At 37.2% G+C, this 27,935-nt stretch overlaps 4 protein-coding genes and 1 pseudogene across 5 annotated transcripts; 2 read left to right on the top strand and 3 right to left on the bottom strand.

The window, feature by feature from the left end:
* On the top strand, positions 3,226-7,763 carry LOC18778966. Its single transcript, XM_020562047.1, has 9 exons — positions 3,226-4,150; positions 4,498-4,734; positions 4,844-5,057; positions 5,265-5,374; positions 5,456-5,655; positions 6,153-6,256; positions 6,465-6,652; positions 6,731-6,930; positions 7,118-7,763. Exons 1-9 carry the CDS (start codon positions 3,910-3,912, stop codon positions 7,373-7,375), a joined length of 1,752 nt encoding a protein of 583 aa, XP_020417636.1. The 5' UTR covers positions 3,226-3,909; the 3' UTR covers positions 7,376-7,763.
* Positions 8,659-9,897, top strand: LOC18780412. Its single transcript, XM_020562046.1, has one exon. The coding sequence runs from the start codon at positions 9,136-9,138 to the stop codon at positions 9,577-9,579; it is 444 nt and encodes a 147-aa protein (XP_020417635.1). The 5' UTR covers positions 8,659-9,135; the 3' UTR covers positions 9,580-9,897.
* Positions 10,440-15,446, bottom strand: LOC18781374 (linoleate 13S-lipoxygenase 3-1, chloroplastic). 2 transcript variants are annotated; one of them, XM_020562043.1, is made up of 8 exons: positions 14,913-15,446; positions 14,496-14,773; positions 13,135-13,372; positions 12,689-12,967; positions 12,387-12,580; positions 11,987-12,288; positions 11,610-11,876; positions 10,440-11,523 (listed from the first exon to the last, which is right to left on the bottom strand). In XM_020562043.1, exons 1-8 carry the CDS (start codon positions 15,277-15,279, stop codon positions 10,767-10,769), a joined length of 2,682 nt encoding a protein of 893 aa, XP_020417632.1. In that variant the 5' UTR covers positions 15,280-15,446; the 3' UTR covers positions 10,440-10,766. The 2 variants fall into 2 exon arrangements, with proteins under 2 accessions (XP_020417632.1, XP_020417634.1); XM_020562045.1 differs by having other exon boundaries at positions 12,387-12,556; positions 14,913-15,437.
* Positions 16,948-19,609, bottom strand: LOC109948496 (annotated as a pseudogene).
* Positions 20,280-27,437, bottom strand: LOC18779341 (vesicle-fusing ATPase). The gene is made up of 21 exons (XM_007214585.2): positions 27,088-27,437; positions 26,841-26,936; positions 26,671-26,752; positions 26,512-26,562; positions 26,255-26,425; positions 25,662-25,816; positions 25,464-25,572; positions 25,004-25,103; positions 24,864-24,919; positions 24,614-24,679; positions 24,413-24,495; positions 23,884-24,017; positions 22,833-23,043; positions 22,432-22,563; positions 22,286-22,346; positions 22,096-22,155; positions 21,826-21,884; positions 21,622-21,709; positions 21,307-21,429; positions 21,105-21,170; positions 20,280-20,679 (listed from the first exon to the last, which is right to left on the bottom strand). Exons 1-21 carry the CDS (start codon positions 27,273-27,275, stop codon positions 20,536-20,538), a joined length of 2,235 nt encoding a protein of 744 aa, XP_007214647.1. The 5' UTR covers positions 27,276-27,437; the 3' UTR covers positions 20,280-20,535.

The raw sequence follows: 27,935 nt of genomic DNA, 5'->3' as shown, positions 1-27,935 counted from the left end.
ATGGCTCTCCTCTCTATAAACACATTAAGGATATGTTCGGTTCACAGATTAAAAGGATGAGAACGAATAAGAATGCGAACATGTGAGTTGAGTACAAGTCAATGCTCAACTATGGCAACTTAATAAGGATTATGTTACCAATCTAGCATGATCTTAATATTAATATGTATTAATATAAGGATGATATGTGGCAGATATATGTAGATAGTGTAATGATGCAGCAGATCAAAGTTGTGAACTCAGACTGGCCTGCACGACTTCTTTTCTCTCTCACCAGTCACCACACACCACACACCACATGGGTTTGAGTTTGACAATAGCTAGCGGCTGCAGAATGCAGGCCAGCTTTGAAGCATATAAGTTTTTATTTCTTTTTTAGGTTTTGGTGTGAAGATAACAAACAAGTAAAGAGGCCTCGAAAGTGAAAGTGAAATAGTCAAATAGTAACTGCGGATCAGTCAGCACGAAAGTGTACATGTTCAGCAGCCGCCGCCCGCAGCCCTGAGATATATAAGACACCAGGAGAGAGAACTAATAGAGCAATGAGAAGAAAAAACAGAGGAGACTAAAAGATGACCCATTTTTTCAAGTTCAAACACACAACTAATGGACTTTTTTTTAGTCAAATAGGAGAGAGATGACCACCTATCTGTCTTTCTGGAAACACCCGTTGGATTCAAACAGCAGATGCAAGCAACAATAATATATATACTTTCATTTCAAACTACCAAGTTCCAAGTTGTACAAGAAAAGGAAAATTTGCCCATAATGCATCATGCTCGACTTTCATTATCTCCTGCATATAAAAAGAAGATAGGATAATTTCTGATATGCCAAGAGTGTTGACTGGGCCTGAAGCCCACTAACCAGCCCATATTTAGTCAAAAAAAATAATCAAAGGTGATTTCTATTTTTATTATTTTCTAAATTTTATAAGTTGAGCAGTCATGAGCTTAGTCAGATTAGCTAGAAGTGGATGCGCTCCGACTCTGCACCACCTGAGTCAGATTGGCTAAAGTAAAATATCATTATATATATATATATATATATATATATATATATATAGATTGGATAACATTAGGTTAAGGAGCACCTCTGCACGCAGGCTTGAGGCTTTCATGGTGGAGAGCATGCGAACCATATGGTCCATTGTTTACAAAAGCCAGAAAGAAATAATAATAAACGATGCAATTCAATGGGATGGTTCAGCCCACGGGGATGCTAATTGAGCAGAAAGGCGGTGAAGTCGTGGTCTAGCTTGGTCCCCTTGGACGTTGACCTTTGGCTTGGATTGGAAGCAACTTGGAAAAGTTTCGACACATGATTTTGAATTATTAACCATGGAAAAAGCAATGACTTGGCGGAAAGGGATTTGAAGGTTTAATGCATCTAATTATAATTACTGGTGGTCTTTTTCTAAATAACTCATCATGTCCGCATTATGTAGCAAGCTGTTTTGACGAATGTTTTAAACCTTTTTCTAAATAACCCAATATTGGATGGAATTAAATCCATGCATCCATCCCATTCATCAATTCGCAACTTGGGCGTCTTTCCATTCATTAATTTTGAATCGCTAAGAGCATTTACAACTTTTCACATCTGGCAAAAATAAACAAAGAGAGGGGCCCTCGGGGAGTTCCCTCCCTTTGAGTATGAGCATGGCAACCGACTCCAAAGCTGCACAAAATCTTTAGATGTTTAATGCATTGGGACCTTCTCATTTTATTCACAATTCTTTTTTTTTATTTTTTTAACAAATGAACCAACTTTTTATTTTTATTTTTTTTTTATACCAGAGATATTCTACTTTAATATGATCTAAATTACGAAAAGGAATATTCGAACTCGAGTGCAAGGTGGGAAGCGCATCTGCGCTAATCACTAGCAGAACTAGTAAATAGATGTTACGTGGTATTTTTTTTATGTGAAAGTGTTTTAGACTATGAAGGATAGTTTTGAGAATAACACATTTTATCTCTTAATTTTTTGATTAATTTTTTCTCAGAGCTTTCGCATAAGGATGTTACGTGGTCTTATTGTCAAGGTAAAGCCCTTATAAAACATAAGATACAATGCCCTAATTATAATGGACTTTCATGCGCCTTTCACATATAAAAAAAGAAGTGTTGCAAATTGAGAAAGATATTAACTTGCACGAGTGATTTTGTAATAAACGGATGTACTCTTTGTGATTGATTCCCTATATTCATATGATTAGGTCTTGTGTCTAGTTTTTATCCTATCCACAAAATAGTTGAGAAAGGATTTCCCAACTTTCTAAGAACTTCATATTGCACTCTGACTCTCTGAGCCAAATCAAATAGAAATAGCATTGTTAGCACAACCCACCAAGAATGACAGTTTTGGTATTCCTATTTTGACAGAATTTATTGTTTTTTTGGTGCAAAAATGTGGACTTGGTACTTAACAATTGAATTGTGCAAAAACAATCATTGGGGTGTGATGTTCACACCATTACGAAACGTTACTAATCTAGATATATGATATTATTAGATGACGTTGTTGATATTCTATGAATATAGGGTATAATATTAACCAATACATATATTATAATATAAATGAATTGGTAACGCCACATAACGATGCGACTCTCACATTAAAAAAAATTCAGAAATTGTGCAAGTAAATAATTAACTTCCCATTGTTAAAAGTAATTTCGCATATCAATGTTATACATGATTATTTTATCAAAATAAGAAAAAAGGTGATACATGCTTGCAAGTTGTAAATTTGTAAAAGTAGCACTAAAGTGCTGTAAAACTTGGGTCACTATCAAATTTAGATGACCTGGCCTTATTGAGGACAATCCCAAGTCTAAAAGGACCTATTGTTTTTTCAAATAATGAACCAAAAAGAAAAGAGATAAAGAAAATCCCAAGAACTCTTTTTCAAGGAAAAATAATATTTCAATGATCTTTTTTTTGTCAATAAAATATTTAAATGATTTTGATTTTGAAGACGGTAAAACAAGAAAATGAAAAAACAAAAGTAAAGTAAGAAGACAACAAACTGGTATATATATATATATAAAAAATATTTTTTTGGAACTAATAGAAAATTGTTAACACGCATTTCAATTTCAATGACCAAGACCTTTGTTTCACATTTAAAGAGGAATAAAATTCCCAAATTGCCAAACGTCTCTATTTGAGCTTAGGTAGCACGAAATATTAGTACCACAATAAGTGATAAATCACCGTCCGGTTGTTAACATTATGCACATGGCGCAGGTTAGCCAATCAGGAATTCCCATGTTTTAATTTAAATTATTTTCGTAATTGGGACAATATAAATAATCCAAGAATTTTTCCGCTCCGTCATCACCTCAAAATTAGCAAACATAAAAGAAAGCTGGTTGTAAATTGTGATCCCAGATTTCTTCAGAAAAAAAAAAAAACCTAGATTTCATAAAAACCTAGATTTATGCTATAAACCCTACAAACCCAAGCACCAATCCCAGATTTTCCACCCCAGCATAGAGTTCAAATTCTTATTTGTTCATATTTCATTTATTTCAGTGATTAAATGCAAAATTTTTGTTCTTAGTTTTCTGTGATACTTGTTTCCCAGAAGCATATTGGCTCCTGCTTCTTACTCCCAACTTTATCTTTTGTCTCTTGGAAATAAGAAAACCAGAGTTGGAAGGTTGAGTTCTCTGAGTGTTAGTGGGGCGGTTTTGTTTAAGTGCATTTGGGCAGATAGGTGAGCTTGTGATTCAGTGAAATTTGGAAGTGCCCCTAATTCTGGGGCTGATTTGGTGAAGTGGGTCTTTGAAATTTTGGGATTTTATTAAGTGGGTAATTGAGGAAAATCTGTGTTGTGAGAGATTTTGAATGAGAGGGCTGGGAGGGAGATGAGAGGTGTACATGAAGGTTTGGATCAACAATGACTGGAGGGTCATTGGGGATTCGTTCAGGGAGTTATGGGTCTTTGGATAAACAGCTACAGAACAACAACAACGGAGTGTCGCCAATCCAATCTGCACGTAAGCCTTCAAAGATGCTCAAGGAGAAGGAGAGGTTGTTCCATTGGATCTGCAAGTTTGCCGGCCGCAAAAAGGTTGGAATGTTGTTCCTCTGTCTCATCTCCGCCGCGGTTTTCGTCTGGGTTTTGTACGTTGGAAAAGGTTTGATTCATAGTCCTTTGCATGCTTGATTTCTTAAGTTAATAATTTGATTCTGGATTAGTTTTCTGTTTTGATATGGATATTGGGTAGTTTAAGTTGATATTAGATGATTTAGATGAAACTATTGAGTTCAATTCTGAAGACGGGGAAGAGAGGTGGGTGTAACATACTTTCCCAATTGAAAGTAAAGGATTAGTCTAGCACATTGATTGGGCTAATCCTTAGCTTAGGCTATTCTTCCTTATGTTTCTGCTAACTGTATTTAACTTGATATCCATGTTTCTGGTTCAAAATTAAATATTTGATTTGTGTGAGGAAGTAATATATGCGTATTGGCTCATATATAGGTGAAGATGAACAAGGCGTCAGTGTCGAAAACATTAGTGTTAACAATAGCATCACTATAAGTTATCTTGGATCCTTGCAAACACATGGACCGCAAAGTAACAACGTGACTTTTTCGCTAGCATTGCCTCCTCCTCCCCCTGCTGTATTTCTGGGTTACACCCTTCCTCCTGGGCATCCATGTAATCTATTCACATTGCCTCCCCCACCAGCAGATAAAAAAAGAACTGGACCACGGCGTAAGTTTCTACCTTTTCTTTTTCTTTCTTTTTGTAATTCCAGACCTTATCTCTCAAATTATCTGATGTTAATGATGTTGCTGAGTTTTCTCCGTCCCGTACAATTCAGCTTGTCCAGTATGTTACCTTCCTGTGGAGGAAGCCATAGCCTTGATGCCAAAGGTCCCTTCAGATTCTCCTGTTCTTAAGAATTTAACATACATTTATGAAGAAAATTTGTCTAGAGAAACAGAATTTGGAGGCTCAGACTTTGGTGGATATCCTACTTTGCAGCAAAGGAGTGATTCTTATGATATAAGAGAGTCAATGAGTGTGCACTGTGGGTATGTTTTTTTATTTACCTTGGTCAAGCTTTCCTTAATACTTTTGTAGGCACCAACGTTTATTTTGATTTTATATTTTTTACATTTACCTGAGTTTTTGTTTTTAAAAAATGATTTAGTCCAGTAATAATGAGTACTACTTCCATTGGCCCTTCACGCATTTATGTTTATGGTGCATTTTGTTTGATGGATTTGTGCATCAATCAGATTTGTTGGTGGAAGTAAACCTGGACGCAATACAGGATATGATATGGATGAGGTTGACCTACATGATATGGAGCAGTGTCATGGTGTGGTTGTTGCATCAGCTATATTTGGTAATGTTCAGTATGATTTAGAAACAACTTTTTATTAGATAAATATGGTGCCTTCCTTATCAATTAAATCTGTTCCATCAGGGAATTTTGATGAGATAAACCAGCCGACAAACATTAGTGATTATTCCAAGGAGACCGTTTGCTTCTACATGTTTATAGATGAGGTGACGGAAGCTTATTTGAGGAGTTCTGGAAAACTGGGCAGCGATAGGAAAGTTGGTATATGGAGAACTGTTGTTGTGCATAACCCTCCTTATACGGATGGAAGGCGGACTGGGAAGGTAAGATTTATAATTCTTTGCCTGCAAGTTTTGTTGACTCTAGAGCAGAGTTTGGCTTGTGAATTGTCTAGTTTCCTGAATAATCTCTAGACTGGTGTTGTGATCATGCTGTGTAAGATATTGGTCAAAAGTGAACATTACGATGATTTGGAAACATGTAAAATATAATTTAAGCTTCTCTAGAAGGAAGGAACGAATTTAGTTTGAATGGTGTGTTTCTTTTGCTAAGAGTGGTGGTGTTGGCTTGTATTTAAATGTGTCACTAGAATTAATGGGTATGATTACATTCTTCAAATTTGTAGTACCTTTTGCTAAGGGTGGTGGTGTTGCCTTGTATTTAAATGTGTAACTAGGATTAATGGGGCTGATTACATTCGTCAAATTTGTAGTACCTTATGCTAAGAGTGGGGGTGGTGCCTTGGAAGAATGCTGTGTGTCATATACATTTGTTGTACCTTGATGCGCCTTTTGACTCAGTTATATATATATATTTCCAGATTCCTAAGCTTCTAGTGCATAGGATGTTTCCAAATGCCCGCTTTTCTTTATGGATTGATGGGAAGCTTGAACTTGTCGTGGATCCATATCAAATTCTTGAAAGGTATTACTATCATGATAAATAGGTCTTCTTAATCTTTGTCGGGGTCTTGTCCATTTATGCAATCAATTTCAGTGTTCTACTTATTTGGGTATAAACATCATCTTGAAAAGCAAATAGCACCCAGTTCATACTGGTTTTATCCAGCCAAGTTTTACCTGGTTTTCCCAGTATCCATGCTTATGCATCCTTTAAATAAACAATATTTCAGGTTCTTGTGGAGAAAAAATGTAACTTTTGCAATTTCTAAACATTATAAACGTTTTGACGTGTTTACGGAAGCTGAGGCAAATAAAGCAGCTGGAAAATACAAGAATGCTTCTATTGACTTCCAGATTGAGTTTTACAAAAAGGAAGGTTTGACCCCATATTCCGAGGCAAAGCTTCCTATTATAAGTGGTAGGTGGAACTTCTGACTGTTATATAAATCATATATGTTTTGCTTTACTAAGTTTCTTTGTTTGGGCCTTGCTGCAGATGTTCCTGAAGGATGTGTAATAATAAGGGAGCACGTCCCTATCAGCAACCTTCTCACTTGTCTTTGGTTCAATGAAGTTGATCGTTTTACTTCCAGGGACCAAATTAGTTTCTCCACTGTCAGAGACCACATCAGGGAAAGGACAAACTGGACTATCAATATGTTCTACGACTGTGAAAGGCGCAATTTTGTTGTTCAGGTAGTTATTTAATGCATAAGGTTTGGAGCTATGTGTTTTTAGTGTATGGTGTTTATTTAAAGTACTCAGAAAAACATGTATTTTCCTTTTTGATGGTGGTGGGGTTACTGGGGTGCATTTGCAGTTTGGTTATTCTTTTTTCTCATGTTCCTTGATGTATTTTTATAAATGTTATTGCTGTCTACAGAAATATCATAGAGATGTTTTGGAGCACCTGGCGCCTCGTGTTCCTGTGGCTGTTCCTCCACCACCACTATTACCGCCGCCGCCGCCGCCACCAGTTATAAGTAACGAACCACCAGTTCAACCATCAGTCGAAACTTTGCCCGAAAGGGTTGTAAATGGCCCAGGTAAGAGGGGCCCAAGGCGCGGGAGAGATCGAAGGTCTGGTTCTAGGCGTCACCGCAAAGTTGTGGCCGGTAACAGAGACATTGATTCAAGTTAAAAAGTTTTGTTCAAGAAAGTTATTATATTATTCTTTACCCTCCCTCCTTTGGAAAATCAACTCATGGTGGGGCTGGAGGATATGTGCCAAGTTGAGTGTTTTAGTTCTGCTTCAACATGGAGCTGCTGTCTCTCTCTCATTCTTTCTACCTTTGGAATTGTCAAAGTTTACTCATTTTTTGTTGTATATATAAAGTTCAATTTTCCAATAATTATGATATGGGTTGCTACCAAACCCCTCAATATGTAGTGGCCCATTTTGTTATTTCATCACCACAGGAACATTGTACCACCCCCAACCCCCACCCCCCACTAAATTATATAGTAGCTACAAATACTCATGTCTCTTAATTTTGAAAAATCAATAAAGTTGAAGGAAGTTACTAGAAGTCTCTACTCTCCTCTTATCTTCTCTGCTTTTCATTTTGTCTGGCCATGGAAGAAGCACAAGCACAAGCAAAAGCAAAAGCACCCATCTTTTGAACAGAAAGGCTTAGGGACTGGCCTTTTTCTCCCTCTATCGAACATTACAAGGCAAAACCTTTGCTCTTAACTGCCACTGGTGTTTGTCTGAAAAAAACAAAGCCAAAACAAAATAAAAAACAAACACCTAATCATGTTGCGATATTGCCACTTTACCGTGGTGAAGTAAAGTGAAGTGTGTGGCCCTCTTCTTTTTCCTCTACAAAATCGTATCAAAGTCCAATATATCCTTTTGTTTTATTTACTTTTTACAAGAGTTTTATTCATAATAATTTGATTAAGATATCCTTTTCTTAGGTGTCTCTAAGAAATAAATGTAGCATATAATCTCTTTTCATCGAGGGATTTCTAATGATAGATTTTTTTTGATGTGACAAGATTTCAATTGTTTTTATCCAAATTTTGGACCTTCTATATTAATTGCATTTACTTACGTGTCCCTATATTGATTCATAATAATTTAATTAAGGACACCTAAAAAATAAATGTAGCATATAATCTCTTTCTATCGAGGAATTTCTAATGATAAATTCTTTTCGATGTAACAAGATTTCAATTATTTTTATTCAAAATTTAGACCTTCTATGTTAATTGCATTTGCTTAAGTGTCCCTAATTTTCTTTCAAACGTTGTTTGAATCTATGAGTCGGAGTCAGGTTGTCGGCAACCATTGTATTTCCTAAGTTTTCAATAAATCCTCCCTCATACTATTCGAGATTCTATTGAAAAGAAATGAAGTATATTGTCTTTTTCTTTTACAATTAAATTTACTAGCTTATTGTTGTCTGAAAATATATCTGCAATGTCCAAAACACCCCTTGACTCATTGACTCATTGAATCAATCAGCTTTTGATCTTAAGCTCAACCGAATTGAATAAACTGCCCGTTGGAATCTGTCGGCACTATTAGGATTGCGCCACGTGTCCAGGCCAAGACAAATTACTCCAATGCATGCCCGACGATTGACGCCCTCTGGGTCCCACAAGGTCCCACTGGATCCTTATCCTGAATCTCACCATACATAAATAAATAAAAATAAAAAACCAATAAAAACAGGAAAGAGGGTTATAAAAATAAATAAATAAATAAAAGAAAAACGAGAAGAAAGATGCAAAACCAAGGACACATTTTTCTCCCCTGAATCACAAACGAAAAAGCCTTCACCTTCTTCTCATTTTCGCAGCTCAACAGTAAGAGTGCAGTCTAGGGTTTTGGTACCACAGAAACCATGCGTACGGTACCAACACCGTGAGAAATCAATCAGAGCCGTCCGATCGATGTCATCGCCCTCGTCGTCAGCTTTCTTCGTCATCTGCCTCCTCCACTCTGCAATAGCCATAACCTGTGGGGCCCTTATGATGTTCTACATGATGGAAATCTACACCTTCGGGCACGGGATCGAGACTGCGAAGAAGCTGCTGGGGTCCACGCCCCACGACCAGCTCTTGATTCGGACCTCTGATTCCTTCTCCGGGTTGCTCCTGTTCGCGATCGGGTTCTTGCTGCTCATGGTGTCGTTCGTGAAGGATCGCGAGTTCCAGAGCTTCTTCGCCAAAGGGTGCACGGTGCTGCATGTTTTCATGGCGCTGTGGCGATGCTACTTCGAGCGGAGGGTGGAGGACCTCGCTTGGGATTGGCTGAGGCAGACAGTCGGCGATGTAGTGTTGGCAGCCTCTTGGGTTTTCTTCCTTGTTTTCTCATGGAGAGAAAAGTACGACTAAGCCCCTCTTCTTCTTCATTATTTACGGCTTGTTTTCTTGTATCTCAATTTACCTTTTGGATTAATGGATATAAGTTAAATGATGAGAAAATGTCAAAATTGGGCCAGCTTAAGTGCTTCTGTTTAATATGGTTGCCTACAAGCTGGAATTAGACTTTCAGTTTGCTTTTTTGTAGAAAGAGGCAAAAAAAAAGCTATCTTCTTTTCGGTTTACTTAAATCATATGTTAGTGGAATATTGTTAATCTCTGATGTAGATATTTACTTTTGTGGATAATGAAACACATTAGTATTTTGATGCTAATAATTTCTGTTTCTTTTAAAGCATAAGTAATGACTTGGTGGCTTATAAACATTGGCTGAAGGCTTGAAGTTATTAGCCAATGACTATAAGTGTGTATGTGTCCACTCTTGAAGACAGGCAATGTGTAGAATAGCCTAATATGCACCCGTAGTTTTGGGTGACCATGAGAACAGTGTGGTTTTCTTGAAATTTTGCTATTTGGAATTGCAAATCTGCTTCTTCTCATAAAAAGGGTTTATCCAACTGCTAGAATTCCAATTCTGCCTACTTTACTTTTACTTTGTTGTTTGATTTACAAAGTTGTTAACTTCTTAAATTTACCATGTATATTATCATCCTGTGCTTGCTCGACATACTTACTTTTCTTTCTTTGAATCAAACTCATCCTCTTCTTATTGAGTTGAGCTCTAATTTTGGTTAATGTTATGTTCCTTTTGTGTTGATTATGCTGAATTAGTTTCTGCTAATAGAGGAAATCTTCAATATACCGGTTGTAAACAACCATGCTCTTAAGTTTTTATCCTGCTAATAGCACTGCTCCAGTCAAAACAAAATAGCTTATCAAAATATAATAATTGTTGGCTGTTATTATTTTATTTGATGCGCAATATTTTTGGTGTGGGACCATAATTGGCTTTGAATCATCAACCACTTTTCCTAATTGCCTACTTATGCTACTATAGGAGCACATACTTCGGATTTTGATGAGGTTTAGGGGGATGAATTCTTCCTGATTGATGAGTATTTCTGAGTTTTGGGTTTGACTGAGCTCAACTAGGTTTCATTTTTAGGCTGAGTATCATGGAAAAAGGACACTAGGCTCAGTGCCAAGTTTAGAAATTCCGGTTGATTTAGGCTCATAGCCAACTTTTGTGTCAAATTGACTCAGATTGATATACTATTGGGCACTCCTCTACATGTAACCCCAGGTTCTGAGCTTGGCATGAGCAACTCGTATGGGGAAACCCCAGCCCCACATCTGTTCCTAAGGTTTGAATCAGTATTTCTTCGTTCAATCTCTTTTTCTATCCTCCTCATCTCCATAGAAAATCTGTAGAACGCCTCAATAATCACTGTGTCAGCTGACCAGGTTGACAAGTCCTTTCTGTCCCCAATATACTCCTCATCCGGTGAGTGTGCTGAAATGATGTCTATTGCAGCCATGTACTTTGTTGCTTCGAGTAAACTGGGGAATGATGATAGGAAGTATTTCTGTGGATCCTGCATGAAAGTAGTATACTCTGGGTCATGCTCCTCTGGCAGTAGTCTCCGCATGTGTGGTGAGCGGGTCGGGACATACCCGCCATATGGATACTGCCCATTGTTCAAGGCAGCATGCTGTGCCGATGTGACCCAAATGATGGTGGTGAGAATGGATGTAAGATCATCTGGAGTAGAGAGTTTAGGCCACCAGCTAGCATGGCGAAGATCAGCATGGCCTAAATTGATTGACTCATTGTACCAGGCCTGCAGTTCTGTATCAAAATTAACCGCACTTGCATCAGGATAGTAGTAATTGACATAGGTTCGGACCAATGTCTCAATTGCTGACCATATGAGGAGTCCATCTGTTGCATAAGGGTAGTCTTCAATTACCAGTCTTATCCCATGGACTTGAGTAGAGTCTGGTACTGCCATGCCTCTGTGTAGAAATGAAGATAAAGTTAATAAACTTTTATAATATAGTTCTGAATCCTGATAGTATATAGATTAAGAGCTTTCTGAAACCTTCTAAGGAGATCTGCAGGAAGGCCCTCAAGGTCAAAGCGCCACCAATCTCGATAAGCCGCACAACTCATCTCCATGCAATATTTACCAGCAGTGAAATTCGACTCGATTACGCCTCCAGCATTGATGAGAAATTGGCGGGCCAATGCATTTATCTTCAAGGTGTAGCGCATGTGAGGATTGAGAAGCTTGTAGATAGGGTGCATCACACTCAGCTGCCGGTGGGCTGCTATTATAAGTGGTTCCATGCAGGCATGGGTGCGTAACCTGTTTCATACATTGGAATTTTGCCTTATTGGTTACAGGAAAACAAGTTTATCATCAAGCTTAGATGAAAACAGCACCTTAACAACAATTATAGAAACTGGTGTGCATACCAATGATGAATCAGTTGATGAGCACAGGCATCGTTGGACGAGACGTGGGCTTTGCCAATCTGCCAAAGCCAATTTGTTGTAAAATCAACTGGAGGAGTGAGAACCTGCTTGGATGGTGAATCCGAATTGGTTGGAGGGAAGCTGAGTTCAATAGAAATGGGCTTCAAGGTTCCCAATGGGGTCAAGAACAAAATTGTACGGGTTCCGTAAGCTCTTCGATCATCCAAAGCATTTATTTGGTCCAGATATGGAAGGAAAATGTCATGATAGTCTAGTATGAACAGCTTGTTTTCTTCTAATGCCTGCAAAACCCACAAATATCATCTATGCATTTTAGGGAACCTTTCCTCCGTTTTATGTATTTGTCTTTTAAAGGCTTTTGTTTTCTAGACATATATACCTGCTGTATTGACATGCCATTGAGATGGCCTATTATATGCTCCTCCTTGAGTGCCGACTCTTGTGGACTATAAATGGAGGGATCCAATTTGCTAACAGGTGGGAAAACCGTGAGCTTTTGTATGCTCATAGGGTTTACGCCGGCAATTGCTTGACGCCCAAATTCTTCATCTGGCAAACAACAAGATATAAGCCCTGAAATAATTGGATTGTGAGTGAGATTTTATACACATCCATGGTTCCGTTCTCTTACTCCAATAATAATAAAGTAATGAGATCTTATGACGCTTGCTTGCCACTTACCAGAGATTAACTTTGGAGGGTCAAATTTGAGGAATTCCTGGACTTTGTTCAAAATCTTGGGTAAAGACATGTCAGTACTATAGAGACAGTTGGTATCTACATACCCCTTGAAAACATTGCTGTCCCTACTAGCAATAATTGTAAGGGTAGGAATTATATGCCGGAGAATCCCCTTCAACTTTCCAACGTCAAGAGCTCCTTGCTTCGCCTCCTCAAACTCTTCATCTCTTGGCACGTAAATTCTCTTGAATTCATTTTCCGGTGACTCCATATTATCATCTGTTGCATTGCATTCACATGGATGGATATTATAACTAATTGCAGAAACCCAATTGAATACCCGTATTAATAACGTATATCAATCTACAGTATTCAATACATTGTCGATATATATCTATTTTATGACAAAATATTAACAATGTACTCTCACTATCTAACTTAGTGACCTGTGCTGGTTGGTGGTCGACCAGTTCGACAACGTCTAGGGTGTGGGTGTGTATTGCCCCCAAGGGTAGATCGTATGTATTCAATCCCCGCATCTGGATTTCCAATGTCATTGTAAGTGTCATAGTCGTATGTTCTATCGGATGGTAATCTGAGTCCCGTCCCATCACCCCTTAGCTGCCTTAGCTCCATTTCTCTCAGCTCTTTCAGCCCTGCTGGTGTCTCATCAGGTAAGTATGCCTGCAAAAACATGGCCATGACTAATTTATATAACTTAATTATGGATCTTGAACCTCTACATTTAGCATCCGTGCATTTACCCGTATTTCGTAAAATCTAAGCCACTTAAATAATCTAACAACTTAGCATATGACACAATATCAATATAAGAGCAACTCCAGTGAGGAGCCCAGCCTCTGTCTGGGGGGAGAAAAAAAGAACCCAGTTCCAGCGAGGAGCCCAAGCCCGGGTTGGGAGTGAGACCCACGAAGACGGGCTGGCCCGAAGGCAGCTAGCCCCAGGGGGGGATGATGTCAGCATGCGATGACGTCCGCCCTGCGCTCCACCAACAGCTAGAGGACATGTGTTGTCGTATGGGGGCTCCGATCGCTTGCTCTCCTCCAATCCAACGACTGGGCTTTTTTTTGCTATAAAATTATGAAAAAAATTCAAAATTTTTTTTAAAACATACCAAAAAATACCCAAAAATCTTATTAGAAAATATTATCCAAATTAATTGTTTAGATAAACAAATTTGTGAAAAAAAACAAAAAAATGAATAGTATTTGCCATTTGCCATGACAACGGGTGGAACCACACACATTGCTTTTTACAAGGGGCAGCTACTATTCATGTGAATAGTAGCTGCCCTAGTTCCCCCCTTGCCATGGCAAAGGGCAAATAGATGGAGTTGCTCTAAGTGTTTTTTCTTTCCAAGCTGATGTTAACATTAAAGTTAATGTGCTTGGGATTTTTTTCTTTCTTCATCCGATGAAAAGATATCATCATTTGCAGAGTACTGAGTGCTCTTCACAAACACCACTACTTCCACGGTTTTCTTCGCTGCTTGTTCCTCCAGCATCGTCATCCATTCTTGAAGATGCTTCACATACTTCACAAGTCAATCTGCAAACCTTTGAACTTCAAAAATTCATAAACTAAAGCATCTTAAACACGAAGAAACACTAGTTCTGGAAAAAAAAAATACATAAAACGTAAAATTGATGTATGTTAAGTGGTTAGACTATTTGAGTGGCTTAGATTTCACAAAATACGGGTAAATGATGCATGGATCCTAAAAGAGGCTCGAGGATCCTTATATATATATATATATACATATACATATATAATCTCTGTCATGGACCTTAGTAGAGAAGAAGATTCTTTTTTCCGAGGAATCTTTGTCTGGTTGAATCCAAGAGTTGCAGCCAATATGCACGACGCCTTCAACGTTGATGCTATCCAAATACAACTCCTTCTCGTACTTGTTACTCACTGTGATGGCTCCTGGCATCCCAAATTTAGGATCCACCTCAAATTGAACTTCGTAACTGGTTTTCCCAGCACCGAGGATTAGGTTTAGGTTTAGATCCTTGGACCAATCCAATATAGCTTCATTGCTCAGCTTTGGCTTCGTGGACTCTTATGTTTCAATGCGACATTAAGAAGAAAAGTCAAAGAAGAAAGATATGGCACCAAAGAGAAATATTGTAAAATAAAAAAATAAAATTAATATTGATAAAATAATAATAATACGATAATAGTAGTTGTATAGCTTTACCTGCTTCAGTTTCAGTACTAACAAGCTGTAAAACAAGACACTTCTCCTTTTCCTTGTGGTGGGAGAAATGATCATGATTGCCAAACCAATGAAGCATCATGTCTTGGATGCTTAGCTTCAGACTTTTCCTTACAGTCACCAGCGCAGTGAGTTCAACGGGCAGCGTCGTCGTCTGATAAACGGCAGTAGAGGATATTAATGAACTTACCGTGGCCTGATCATGAGCCTTCTTCTTCCTAATTTGTTGCAATCTCCTTCTCTTTGTTGAAGAAAACAAATTGGGAGGAGGAGAAGAAAACTTTGGCGTGTTCCAAAGAACACAATTCAGTGCCTTTGAATTAAATGAGCTAATCATAGTAGTTGTCATAGCTATATATATATATAATATGTTCTTTCTTCTGGCAATTTTTGCTTGCTCTGCTTCACATGAATTTCATTCAACACTTCTATTCCTATATATAGCTGATTTCAAAAGAGGAGAAAATAACAAATTAGAGCTCTTTTCATTCACTTTTGGCGTGATTTGGGATGGTAGGTGTACACGTTTTTAGGGATGCCAATGTTGTGTGGCGTAGACGTACTTTGTTTTATAGTATCTTTGTACCATCTTTCTTCATTTTCTTGGTTTCAGACTCTCTGATCTCATTTGAAATGTGTTATTTGGGAATTCGTTGTGATTAGGCCAATTGATTCACATTTTTATCGTTTCGGTTGTTGCTGCATGCTAGCCTAGAATGATCCAGCGGTAAAAAAAAAAATAGAGATATTTAGTCATTTATTCATTCTTAGCATTAATGATACAGATAAATTATACACCATTTAATTTCTATAAACAAACCCAAAAAAATATCAATGTATACATAAAAAAAGAGTACGTAAGTTCAATTCCTTCCTTTCCAGTTTGTTTGTAGACCCTTCATTCATCTCAGTTTTTATCGTCCTCCTCAACAACCGCCCGCTTGGCCCACGTCCTTTTTAATTGGAAGCAACTGCGTCGTCAGCCCTCAGTACATCTTGTTAAAGACAGACAACCATACGTCAATGTCGGTGGTGACAAGTCATTAGGATCAAAAGACGTATATTAGCGGAAAAAGAGAATACCGTGTTTTTTATTATTTATCTTCATCTTCATGCATGACATACACCCGCTACAAAAAAAAAATCAGCAATAGCCACATTTTTTTGGGTGACTTTTGAAAGTATTAGTCACGTTTGATAAAGGCTTCAGTTCCGATGCAGCTACAAATTTTGAGTTGGTGAGAATTGTGAGGGTAATGATCTTTGTCATCATTAATAAAGAAAGTGACAAATTATATATTGACTTTTCAGCTACCTTTATACTTATATTTTATTATTATTTTTATCTTTAATTAGTTTAATAATTTTCTGAATTATATATGTTTTAAATAATTACGATTTCCTTTTGATATACTTTAATGGCATAATAATAGTAATTCTTTTTCTTTTTTTTCTTTTTTTTTTGATAAAATAATAATAATAATTCCTTAGTAATTCACTTCATGTGTAAAAAAGGCCTCTAATATTATTATTTAATTAAATATAAATATTCAATTGATACATGATGGTAATTAAATTAAGTAGTACAATATTTTCCTAATGAATAAAAAATTTGTACAATCCTCTACAAACAATAATACATACACGCTTAAGAAGACCTATAGCTAGTACTTTCTAATCCAAGCACTCCTCTGATCCAAACATACAAACGAATGATGCAAGTGAAGTGTCTTCCATCCCTGCAATTGAAGTGTCCACTATCGTTGTAATTAAATAAAATAATATGGTAAATTCATACTTTTTCATAATAAAAAAAATTAAAATTAAAATTAAAAGAAAAATAAGATAATTGATTCTATTTTTATGGAACACAACTAAGCATTATCTTTTTTAATTCTAAAATAAATTTAAATTTTTTTATAAAAAGCCTCTTTCAAGTGCGAAAGCACGTACGAAAAAGCTAGTATTTATTATACTTAAATCAACTGTCACCAAAATATTAAAATGTGAGAGATTAGTCATAAATAATAGTGACAAGTAAACAAAAGCATGGACCAACCATTCAATTGTCACCAATACCAATTAGTTAGTGATAAAAGGGTGTCTATTGCCCCCTTTTTTGGTAGTGACCAAACCAAACCAGGACCAGCTAACCTAAACTTTTACGTTTATCAACATTTGGAATTGGAAAACTTTGCTTCCCTTCCCTTGTAGGTTCTAAACTAGCTACCTAAATTATGAGATAAAAGTCACACATAATGTCGTACCATTTGGATAAAAGTCACTGCTATACTATTGGGCACTCCTCTACATGTAACCCCAGCCTCTGAGGTAGGCATAGGGTGAGACTCCAGCCCCACATCTGTTCCTCAAATTTGGATCACCATTTCTTCTCTCAATCTCCTTCTCAATTCTCTTCATCTCCATTGAGAATCTATAAAATGCCTCAACAATCACCTTTGTCAGCTGACCATGTTGACAGCAAGTCCTTTCTCTCCCCAATATACTCCTCACCAGGAGAGTGAGCTGAGATGATATCAATCACAGCCATGTATTTGGTTGGCTCAAACAGACTAGGCAGCGCTGATAGAAAATATTGATGTCGGTCCCTCATGAAATTGGCAAACTCATCAGGGTCATCATACTGATGTGGCACCAGTCTCCTCATGTGTGGTGGGCCAGTTGGAACATACCCTCCATTATATATGGGTACTGCCCAAAGTTCAGAGCAGCACGTTTGGCTGATGTGATCCAGATGATGGTGGTGTGAGAATGGAGATGAGATCTTTTTGGGTTGAGAGTTTGGGCCACCAGCTGGCTTGGATGGTGACCCTGACTTGGTTGGAGGCAAGCTGAGCTCAATAGCAATTGGCTTTAAAGTTCCCAATGAGGTCAAGAACAATATCGTACGTGTTCCATAAGCCTTTCGGTCCTCCAGAGCATTTATTTGGTTGAGAAATGGAAGGAACATGTCATGATGATAGTCTAGTATGAACAGCTTGTTTTCTTCTAATGCCTGCAAAACCCACAATTCATTGTTGTGAAATCTATGTTGAATTTTCGTGTATACAAGTCCGTCACACATGGTGACTTCACTGTTGCAACATGTACGTGAGGCTTCTACGTATATGTTATGAGAGGAATGTCACAAGCGACATTCCCATACTATATGTATCTGTTGTACGGACATGCCATCAAGATGGCCTTTTAAATGTTCTTCCTTGAGTGCCGACTCTTGTGGACCATAGATTGATGGATCAAGCTTGCTTACAGGTGGGAAAACTGTAAGCCTTTCAATGCTTAGAGAGGGTTTATGCCTGCAGCTGCTTGACGCCCAAATTCGTCATCTCGCAAACAGCAAGATGTGTCCCATGAAATAGTGTTTGGGGAGAGCGAGATTAATATTATTGTTATAGACAAATTAATTATAGCTAATGGTTTCTTAATTAAGATGAGACATGGAGCTTACTTGAGATTAATTTTGGAGGGTCAAAATTGAGACTCTCTTGGACTTTGTTCACAACCTTTGGCAACGGAAGCTTCCTAATTTGGGTATTGGTTTCAGGCAAAGACGTGTGTCACTATAGAGACCATTGATATCTGAATAACCCTTGAAAACATTAGTGTCCCTGGCTCAGAATTCCCTTCAACTTTCCAACATCAAGAGCTTCTTGCTTGACCTCCTCAAACTCTTCATCTCTAGGCACGTAAATTGTGGTCGACTCATTCACTGGTGACTCCATGTTCTCATCTGTTACATTAATTAATTAATTAATTAATTACTAAACTAATAGATTTTTTTTTTAATACAAGCGATAGTCTCTAAACTATTAATCTATTCTACAAACTGGGAGATTTGAACTTGAATACAAAGGGAAGAGGTCATTGCCCTGACCAACTGACCTAATTCACCTCTCCAACTAAAAGATATTGGGAATAGGAAAACTAATTATTTCACAAACCCAATTGAACAAATATGACATGTATTGAACTGATCGATCAGTGACCTGTCTTGGTTGGAAGGCGTCCAGTACGACACCGTCTTGGGTGTGGGTCAAGAGTGGGTCTTATGCATTCAATTCCTTTGTCTGGATTTCCAATGTCATTGTATGTGTCATAGTGGTCTCGTCACCCCTCAGCTACCTTAGCTCCATTTCTCTTTAGCTCTTTCAGCCCTTCCGGTGTCTCCCGACTGGCTCAAAGTCTTCATGACACAAATACATTAGTCATTTACAGGTAAGGTTCTCTTGCCGGATATATTTATGTGACTTGCTCTTAATCAAAACAACTAAAACAATTAAAATTGATTAAGCAGCTTACTTGCTTCATTTTCAGTTAAGCAGCTTACTTGCTTCATTTTTAGTACTGACGAGCTGTAGAACAACACCCTTGTGATCATGCACGAGAGGAAAAAGCATCATCTTCAAGCCAATGATGTTCATAGGCTTCTTCTTCTGCTTACTTGTCCGTACAGTCACCAGGGCTGTGAGTTCCAATGTCGTCACTCCAGGCTTCTGTTCCTCAACAGCAACAGAAGCAGTGACCTTGTTATTTAAAGTAGCGTTGCCAATGGCAGTGGCACCACCCTCTTCTTCCTTATCTCTTGGAATCTTCTCCTCTTTGCTGAAGAAAACAAAACGGCAGCGGAGGAGGAGGAGGAGGAGGAGGAGGAAGAAGGATTACGACAATTATTTAGTGGTTTTGAAATTTGATTAGTATGGTCAAGTGATTTTACTGCGAATGCTCATACTTAGTACCATATAGCTTATCGCTCTAAAGATGTAACTGAAAAGTATAGAAAGATTATAATTTGTATGTACCAATACGTGCAGGTAATTGCTATGAGCCTAATATGAGTCCACTGATAAGTACCAAACACCTAATTTTGTCCAAGTGATGTGGGACTCTGATTTATTCTAGTGCCATGCAGCTTGGTCGTGTGCGGACTAACACAACGTATCATTATTCTGTATGTAAGTAAGTTTGTCTCCTTCACAATTAGATTGGCGCAACAATGACTTTATTTCGGGGCGGCAAATGAAAGAAACCTATCCAAAAGTTAAAATGTCATATTCAATATTAGCTGTAAGTTTTATGTGTGTCTATGTGCCTACTGATAAGCACCAAACACATAATTCAGTTAATTAACTGAATTATGTGCGGATCTCTTTTTGTTTGGCTAAGTTTTACTTGAATCATGCAATAATGTATCGATATCATTGTCACCAACAAAACGTAACGACGTGTATCAATATCAATTTCAATGATATCGATTGTCGTCCTGCATAAAGAGTTTCTGGTATGGCATCTAGATCAATAATGGTAGCAGCTTAGCCAGAAAAGACAAACTGTAGAACCAATAACAGAAATCGATTATGCTAACAAGATAATCAGTACAAAATCATGGTTTCCTCAACTCTGACACCAAAAAACCTATACAAGACTACACTCAGAATTTTAAGGTCTCAAGACCTTTTTCAATATACAACTCGACCCAACAAAGGATTTAGTCCCAACGGGCGAAAGCACCTAAGAATGTGAAGAATTAATAATAAATCCAAGCATTAATTCTGTGGTTTTCGTATCCTAAGACAATGCATATTAACTAATATCGAACAATATCCTGAAGGCAATCATAGAAGAATTGGATGTTTATCTTCTCTTTTCCAGAGTAGATTGCCTCGGCAGATCCTCCTTCCTCACCCTGGGCTGCCATCTCAATTACCATATAGAGCTTCTTGATAGGCATCTAGAGAGAGAAATTGAATGGATAGAATGAAAGTTAAAAAGGGATTAAATAAAGGGAAAAGACAGAGAAAAATAAGATCCCCCAATTAATACCATTCAAAAACATAGAACTGGATGTTTGAATGGGTTTCAGAAATGGTATTGCAAATTAATTTATGATAAAATGACTTAAAACATTAAACATAGTCGAGGTTGCAAAGTCAGCCACATGTAAAGTTGTCCTCCTAGAAAAATCTAACAAGATAAACGTTTAGGTTTCAAAAGACAATGTCACGAGCAATGTCTCACAAAATTTTAAGTATTTTTTATTCTATAATTTTTCTGTTCAAAGAAGGCTTGCCGAGCCACACCATAAATTAACAGTAGAAAATTCAAATTCAAATTCAAATAAAATAACGAACAAAGGTAAGGGAAGACTAAGTTTACATCATTTAGGGCCTCTGCCGCAGCATGAATGTCTTCATCAGCAAAAACATTCAACTGTGCTAGCACCTGTGATGAGAATAATGCCAAGAAGTTATGAATATACATATGACGAGCATTCAACTTACCAACAACAATGTTGAAACAACTGACAAATGTAAAAATAACAAAACAAAACCAAAATGGAAACAACAATAATGGTTACCTGCTTTGCATCCTCTGTCTTTAATGTGGGAACATTGTAAGTCACAGAGAAGGTATTACAAAAACCGATTGAATCTAGGAAGCCCAATTCACTTGTTGTTCCAAACACCAGAAGCTTTTTTCCCTGAAGGTGGGAGAAAAGGTTAAAAAGAAAGATTATAGGCATCCAAAGACTTCACAGATATAAGGAAAAGGGTGGAAAAAACCCAATCTATAATCATATTCCAAAAAGTAAAGGCTTTGTATGGTTTCAGCCAATAAATATTCTAAAACCAGTGAATCTGATGTTCAATGAAGTCTAGGGAAAATGAAAAACCTTCGGAGGAAGGCGCTTCAGAAGGACCAACAGTGTTTGAGATAGCACATTTGAAAACCTCGGACCAATAGCAACATACTCCAGTAACCTGCAACAAATTTTTAAAATAACAATTTATTCAGATAAATGGCTCGTAAAGGCTTTGGGGACAAACCAAGATGAGTAACAAAAGTAAATTAAATTTAGATCAGCAGTAATTATTACCTCTCAATGTCATCGAGGATAATGATGCTCAATGGTGACTTGTATGCATCCTCAAAAACCTATCCAAAAATTACAAATATTAAAAATGAAAAGATAGTATTAAATGCAAGGCTTTTTAGTAAATCAGCAAATCATCCCATGATGTTGCTGAGTTCACAATAGCCATAGTTGAATATTTGAGACATGAAAGTGACATCTTTAAACTGACCAGTAACTAGCACTTTTCCGAAAACTACATTTTCTTAAAAGTGTCCAAGAAGACAGACAAACCTTTAAAATTTGGGCACATTTGGTGCTCTCATGAAGACCAATCATTGTCTCAGCAGAAACCTGCCCAGTTAGCAAAATTCAAAAACATTGTATCAGAAATTAAAGGAAGCGAGATATAGAAAAGACTGCAAATTCTTGAAAATCATACAAATATGCAACATGAAACAAAAAATATGGGATATGAGCTTACAATCTTGACATAGGGAAAATCACTGTCGATGCCAACAGTAGCTGCTAGTGCAGATTTACCACTGTCCAATATGGGTAAAGTTCAGAATGCTCAAATAACCAAAAGAAAATTAAAAAATGAATATATAAAAACACACACATGCATACCTGCCACTAGGGCCTTCCAGAAGGCATGTAACAAGTGGGCTTCCTTTGCTCAATTTAACTTGCTCCACTAGCAGCATAGCTCTTTGATAAATGTGCTTATGTCGATCACCACAATCCACCATGCCATCAATTCTGTAAATCAAGTTGCAAAAGAATCAGGAAATGAAGTTTTAAAAATAAAATTAAGAGACTCCATACCCTGCCAGACATTCAAAGAAAGCATGATCTTCGTTTTAAACGGACTAAGATAAATATTTCTGTTACTGTCACCAAGATTACTACTTGCTAGCTTGATCTAATATAACAACCTGATGTAAACTAAGCTAGATCGATAGCAATTACATTTCCCTATTGCTCAACAGCTCATTAGTAAGTTAGTTAGCAACTAACTAAAGCCATACCTGCATCTTTCAAGGTCATCAGTGGAGGCTCCAAATGCAGGTACAATTTCATGGAGTGCATGCAGAAAATCATCCATGGTAACTTTAATACTCTCTTCATCCACTGGCTTGGTCAGATCATCCAAACTTAATTGCCTATTCAAAGCAAATGATACTGCACTTTTAACGACACCTTCAAGTTCTGCACCACTATAGTTTTTTGTGCGAGCCGCTGCAAACATGAAATATATAAGCAAAGCCCTCCATCTCCTTTGTGGATACATGTTTACAGTTCAAAGTATTATAAAAATATTTACAATTTCATGCAATAGAATTTGGAAAATAAAAATAATAAATAAAAATAATAGAAGAATTTTCATTCTCAAGTTCTTTGACTTTTAAAACATTGGTTTTACCCTGCACGAGCCTAACTAAATATTCTTCTTGATGTAAAACCAGAATCTTTAGACAAAGATAGAAAGAAATGGAAGAGAGAGAGAGAGAGAGAGAGAGAGAGAGAGAGAGAGAGAAGTCGGTAAACTTTATTCCCCATGCCAAAAACTATGAGGTTAACTTGCAAACAATACTATTTATGTAAGCAATTCCAAATAATGAAATGCTGCAAAAGATAAGTAGATAAAAAGAACCTAACTTCTACCCTTGCAACTCTGCGTAAAATAAGTACCTATATCCTTCTTGCATCTGTCATCATTACTGATTTCTCATTTTTGATCACTTACCCAATAGTTGTAACTTGTAAAAGATACAACAAATCTACTACAGGCATCTTCGTTTAGGAGTAGGTGGGACAACAAATTCACAAAAATCTAAATACATTTTATACGCCCATATATAACATTAATATTGTTTCTGATAGAGCTTTTCACCAAGTTAGAATACTCAAACCAGCCTATGTAATATTTTAGTGTTAAAATAAGTATTTTAAAGTTACAATTTTAATCGCCATCTTCAGCTGATGTAATAATTTGAACTGAATAGTCTTCAATCAATTCTTAACTCAACCAATTAACATATAAATAAGTATCGGCGAGCATGTCACTTTTGCACATACCAAGCTCTTGGAGGTTCACATCCGGAGCAAGAAAAGAGCTCTCCTTCATCTTGTTTGTATGAATTTGTAGAATCTGTAGACGACCATTTTCATCAGGAAGGCTTATCTCAATTTGCACTTCCAGACGTCCTGGCCTACAAACCAGGAAAAGATGGAAAATTATAAGATATTTACAGAGTAAACATGTAGTGGAATGACTTTGAATATCAGCAAGTTCATTTCTCATCCATCATTAAAATAAATCAAAAGCAAAATTCCAATTGCGTAAGGTTGTTCAGACTGCATATAGCTACTAATGCTTCACATATCTTCAATAAACATGTTATAACTCATGTTTGGAAGTCACCATAATGTTCACTTGACCAACAATATGGCAGTTTCAGTCCACTATAACCAACAATACAGAAATGTTGACTGCGAGTTGTTATTCATTCTTCTGAAGACATAAGATGAACCTAGATAACTGGAGCAGTTAAAAATAACACAGCAGTGAGCAGGGTACGGAGGGATGAAGAGAGAGAGAGAGCACCTCAAAAGGGCTTCATCGAGCAAATCTTTTCTGTTAGTCATCCCAATAAGCAAAACATTATTGAGAGACTCCACGCCATCAATCTGAAAAACAAGTGGTTTCTCGGCCATAAGAAGATTCCGTAGGACAATAAAGAAGAGTATAATGGCCAAGCAACAACATTTTTGCAAGACTTACAGCCCAATTTTAAATTGCACTGACCTTTGTGAGTAATTGGTTCACAATACTGTCATGAACCCCTGTACCATCTCTAGTTGATCCTCTTGACTGTATTGCAAAATAAAGCATGTGTTATGGTCTTGTTGTATAAAACCTTGAATGCCTAACCAAAAAAACCTTAAATCCAACTGAAGCTATGCAACTGTGAAAAGGAAAGGTTGATGGGGTTAAGCAATATAGAAGAAACAGCTCCACGAGGAAATCTGAGTGATAGAGTAAGAAATCTTTATACCTTACAAATAGCATCAATTTCATCAAAGATTATCACATGCAAATCACTTTGGTCTCCTGAAAAATAAGGGGCATGATGACATTAATAATTATATATAAAAAACCCAACCTAACAGTGCTCGACACATATATTTCCCTTACCATTAGCCCTTTGATCATTCTCAGCATCGGCAAATAGATCCCTAACATTTTTTTCAGTTTCACCGACAAACTTGCTCAAGACTTCAGGGCCATTAACAATCTAGTACAGTTCATCAAAGATAACAATCAGTCCAGAAATCATTCAGACATGCTCAGATAACTTTATAACCTTAAGACAATGTAGTTGCATCAAAATAATGTGTTAAATCATGATTCGGCATGGTTCCACGTTTACAGCTGGCAGAGCTTAATCAACTCATTACCTTAGCATGTTAAGAAGAATGAGTATCTTGTTCTTAGTTTCATCTGAGTTTCCTGTGTCCTCAATTGGTAATCTTCTTTGAAATTATAGTTGAAACTTTGTTGGAAACGAAAAGTAACCATTCAAACATTCATAAGTTCTCAACTGCCCCTGGCAAATCTTAGAAATTTAATAAAATAAATGGATCCATCTTCAAACCTTTGGTTCTTTCCCGTTCAACATCTTTCCAATTTGACGAGCCATGAGAGTTTTTCCAGTACCAGGTGGCCCATAAAGCAGCATACCCTTTACATGCTTGATCCCTAATCTGGAACATCAAAGTCTTTCCAATTAGGAGTATAGTATACAGATAGACCAAAAGGATATCAATACAGCTAGAAAAATCAGTTATCTTACTTATTTGTCACGTGTGGAGGGAATACACGGGAGGCAAAAGCTCTTCGAAATATGTCTGCAAACTCGTCACCTAAGCCACCAATTCCAAGAGTTTGAAGATTAAATTCTTTATGCCTGAATATGCTGCTACTTGCAGCTTCACGCTGATTTACGATCTGGAAAACACAAGTCAGTATATCAAATTTCAAAACATCGATATTGTTTACTACTCAAAGTGATATTGAGTATTTTCTGTTGTACACAGCCATCATATCAAATTGAGCACAACTCTGATTGAAATAGGATATGCAGGTGATCGAAGGTGCAAGTGCAAAACTGATTCATCATTGGGAGACCTTACAACCATGTACCTAGTGCGTTCAACCAATCTAGGATAGGATTAATTTATTCTTATTGTAAACAAAACCTATAATGGCAACCATTACAAACTACAAGAAGTAATTTTTTTTTCTAAACATAGAAATAAAAATACATGTAGCCAGCCAAGACAAATATACAAAAATGTAACATAACTGCCCTTTCCACTATTTAAAGTTATTGAGGCTTGACGTCATTTCACAAATTACAGGAAAATTTAAAGATAGATAGCTCACCTTTATACCACTTGCTTTTGATGTCTCGAAGACAATGTATGTGTCATTCACAATCATTCCTCTTTCTATACCATTAGAGGTTTCTTGTCCCTCTACAGCAGCTTGATTAACAGTGAAAATGTAATTAATCCCCTGAAACTCAAATGATACTCTTTGTCCAGCCGTCATAACCTGCACATAAAAAGGCCCAATGTTCCAGTTGAATCCCAACCCCAGACGATATAAAACGAGTAACCAAAGTAGAATGTAGAAGCTACCTGGTTCATAAACTTCTTTTTAAGTTGGTTTGACAAGAGAACAGCATCAACCTACAAAACAATCCGAAATTCTTCAAATCCATAATGCTTTGGATGGCATTTGCATTTGGATAAAAATAGAGAAGAAGAATGTGAAAATGGAAATCCATATGCATATACCTGTTCACTTTTAGTCCCTTTTTTCACAAACTCCAAATCTAGCGTGAGCAGCGCCAGGTTGAAATCCTCAGGCGGAACAAACCTAAAATAGGGATTTCCATAATGCAATTAGAAACTGAAAAACGATCGAACCTCAGCTCCGACCCAGATTGATTGAGTGCCTGACTAACCTGCTCACAGACACTGAATCGCCAGTGGACACTCTAGCATGCCGCCGTTGGATTGCGTTCAGCGCAATGTGACCCTTTTGTATGCTTTGATGAGGAGTTTCTTTCGGTTAAGCAAATCAAAAAAACCCAAACAAGAGCACAACACCGAATGAAATGTGATCAAGTAATAACGGATTTCTGTGAAAATTCGATAATTAGATGCGGAGAACGTAAATATAATCAGAAACTGTAATAATGAAAAGGATATGAGACAGTGAGGACGAAGGCGTCGCCGACGGAAGCCAGATTGAGCCTGGTGCCAGGGATGGCGAAGTTTTGAAGATCGGTGGGCGAGCAGTAGGCCAGATTGGTCAAAGCCAGATCTGCAGCCGGGGTGTTGGTGACTATCATCGTGGTCGCGGGAGAAGAGGATGAGAACCCGAACCGGCCGGCCATTTTAGATCAAAGGCGGAGGAGATCTGGTTGGAGGTTTCTGGTTCCTTTGGTTGTAAGAAATGGAGACGACGAAGGTTCTTTTTTCTTTTGAATTTTGTGATTTTGGTGCCCCAAATGAAAGCCCAAAAGAATCGTTGAAGGCCTTACAGCCCAAAAGAACCATATATATGCGAAAAATAACTTTATCAATAATATATAAATATAAACAAATGTCAATAAGAATATGAGTTGAATGACACATGAGAACCAATTATGTGCCTTCAAGAAAACCAAGCATGATCGGCACAATCAAAACATAAACCACAATTCACAAAGAGGCATTACACCTCAAACTCATAAAATAACTGATTTACTTTCTTCCTATGCTCGAACTGAATCCAAAAGAATAAAAGCAACATAATGCTACAAACATAAAATTAAAACAAAAGCAACATAAATATTTTAATATTTAATTAGAGACGCAGATTTGTAACTCAAATGATTAAGAACATTTATCCCTACACATAGTAATATTGACCCTGAGATTTTAAGGACCATGTGCGAAACTTAAGCTCAAACCCTCACATAATCTAGTACGAAAATACTCAAAAAATTATATTTTTTCATGACTTAATGCCATAAAATAATTTTTTTCATAACTAAAATTCATCATTAATTGGC

Source organism: Prunus persica, chromosome G4, assembly GCF_000346465.2.
Source record: "Prunus persica cultivar Lovell chromosome G4, Prunus_persica_NCBIv2, whole genome shotgun sequence".
Taxonomy (NCBI): domain Eukaryota; kingdom Viridiplantae; phylum Streptophyta; class Magnoliopsida; order Rosales; family Rosaceae; genus Prunus; species Prunus persica.
This window is presented reverse-complemented; position numbering and strand designations above follow the sequence as displayed.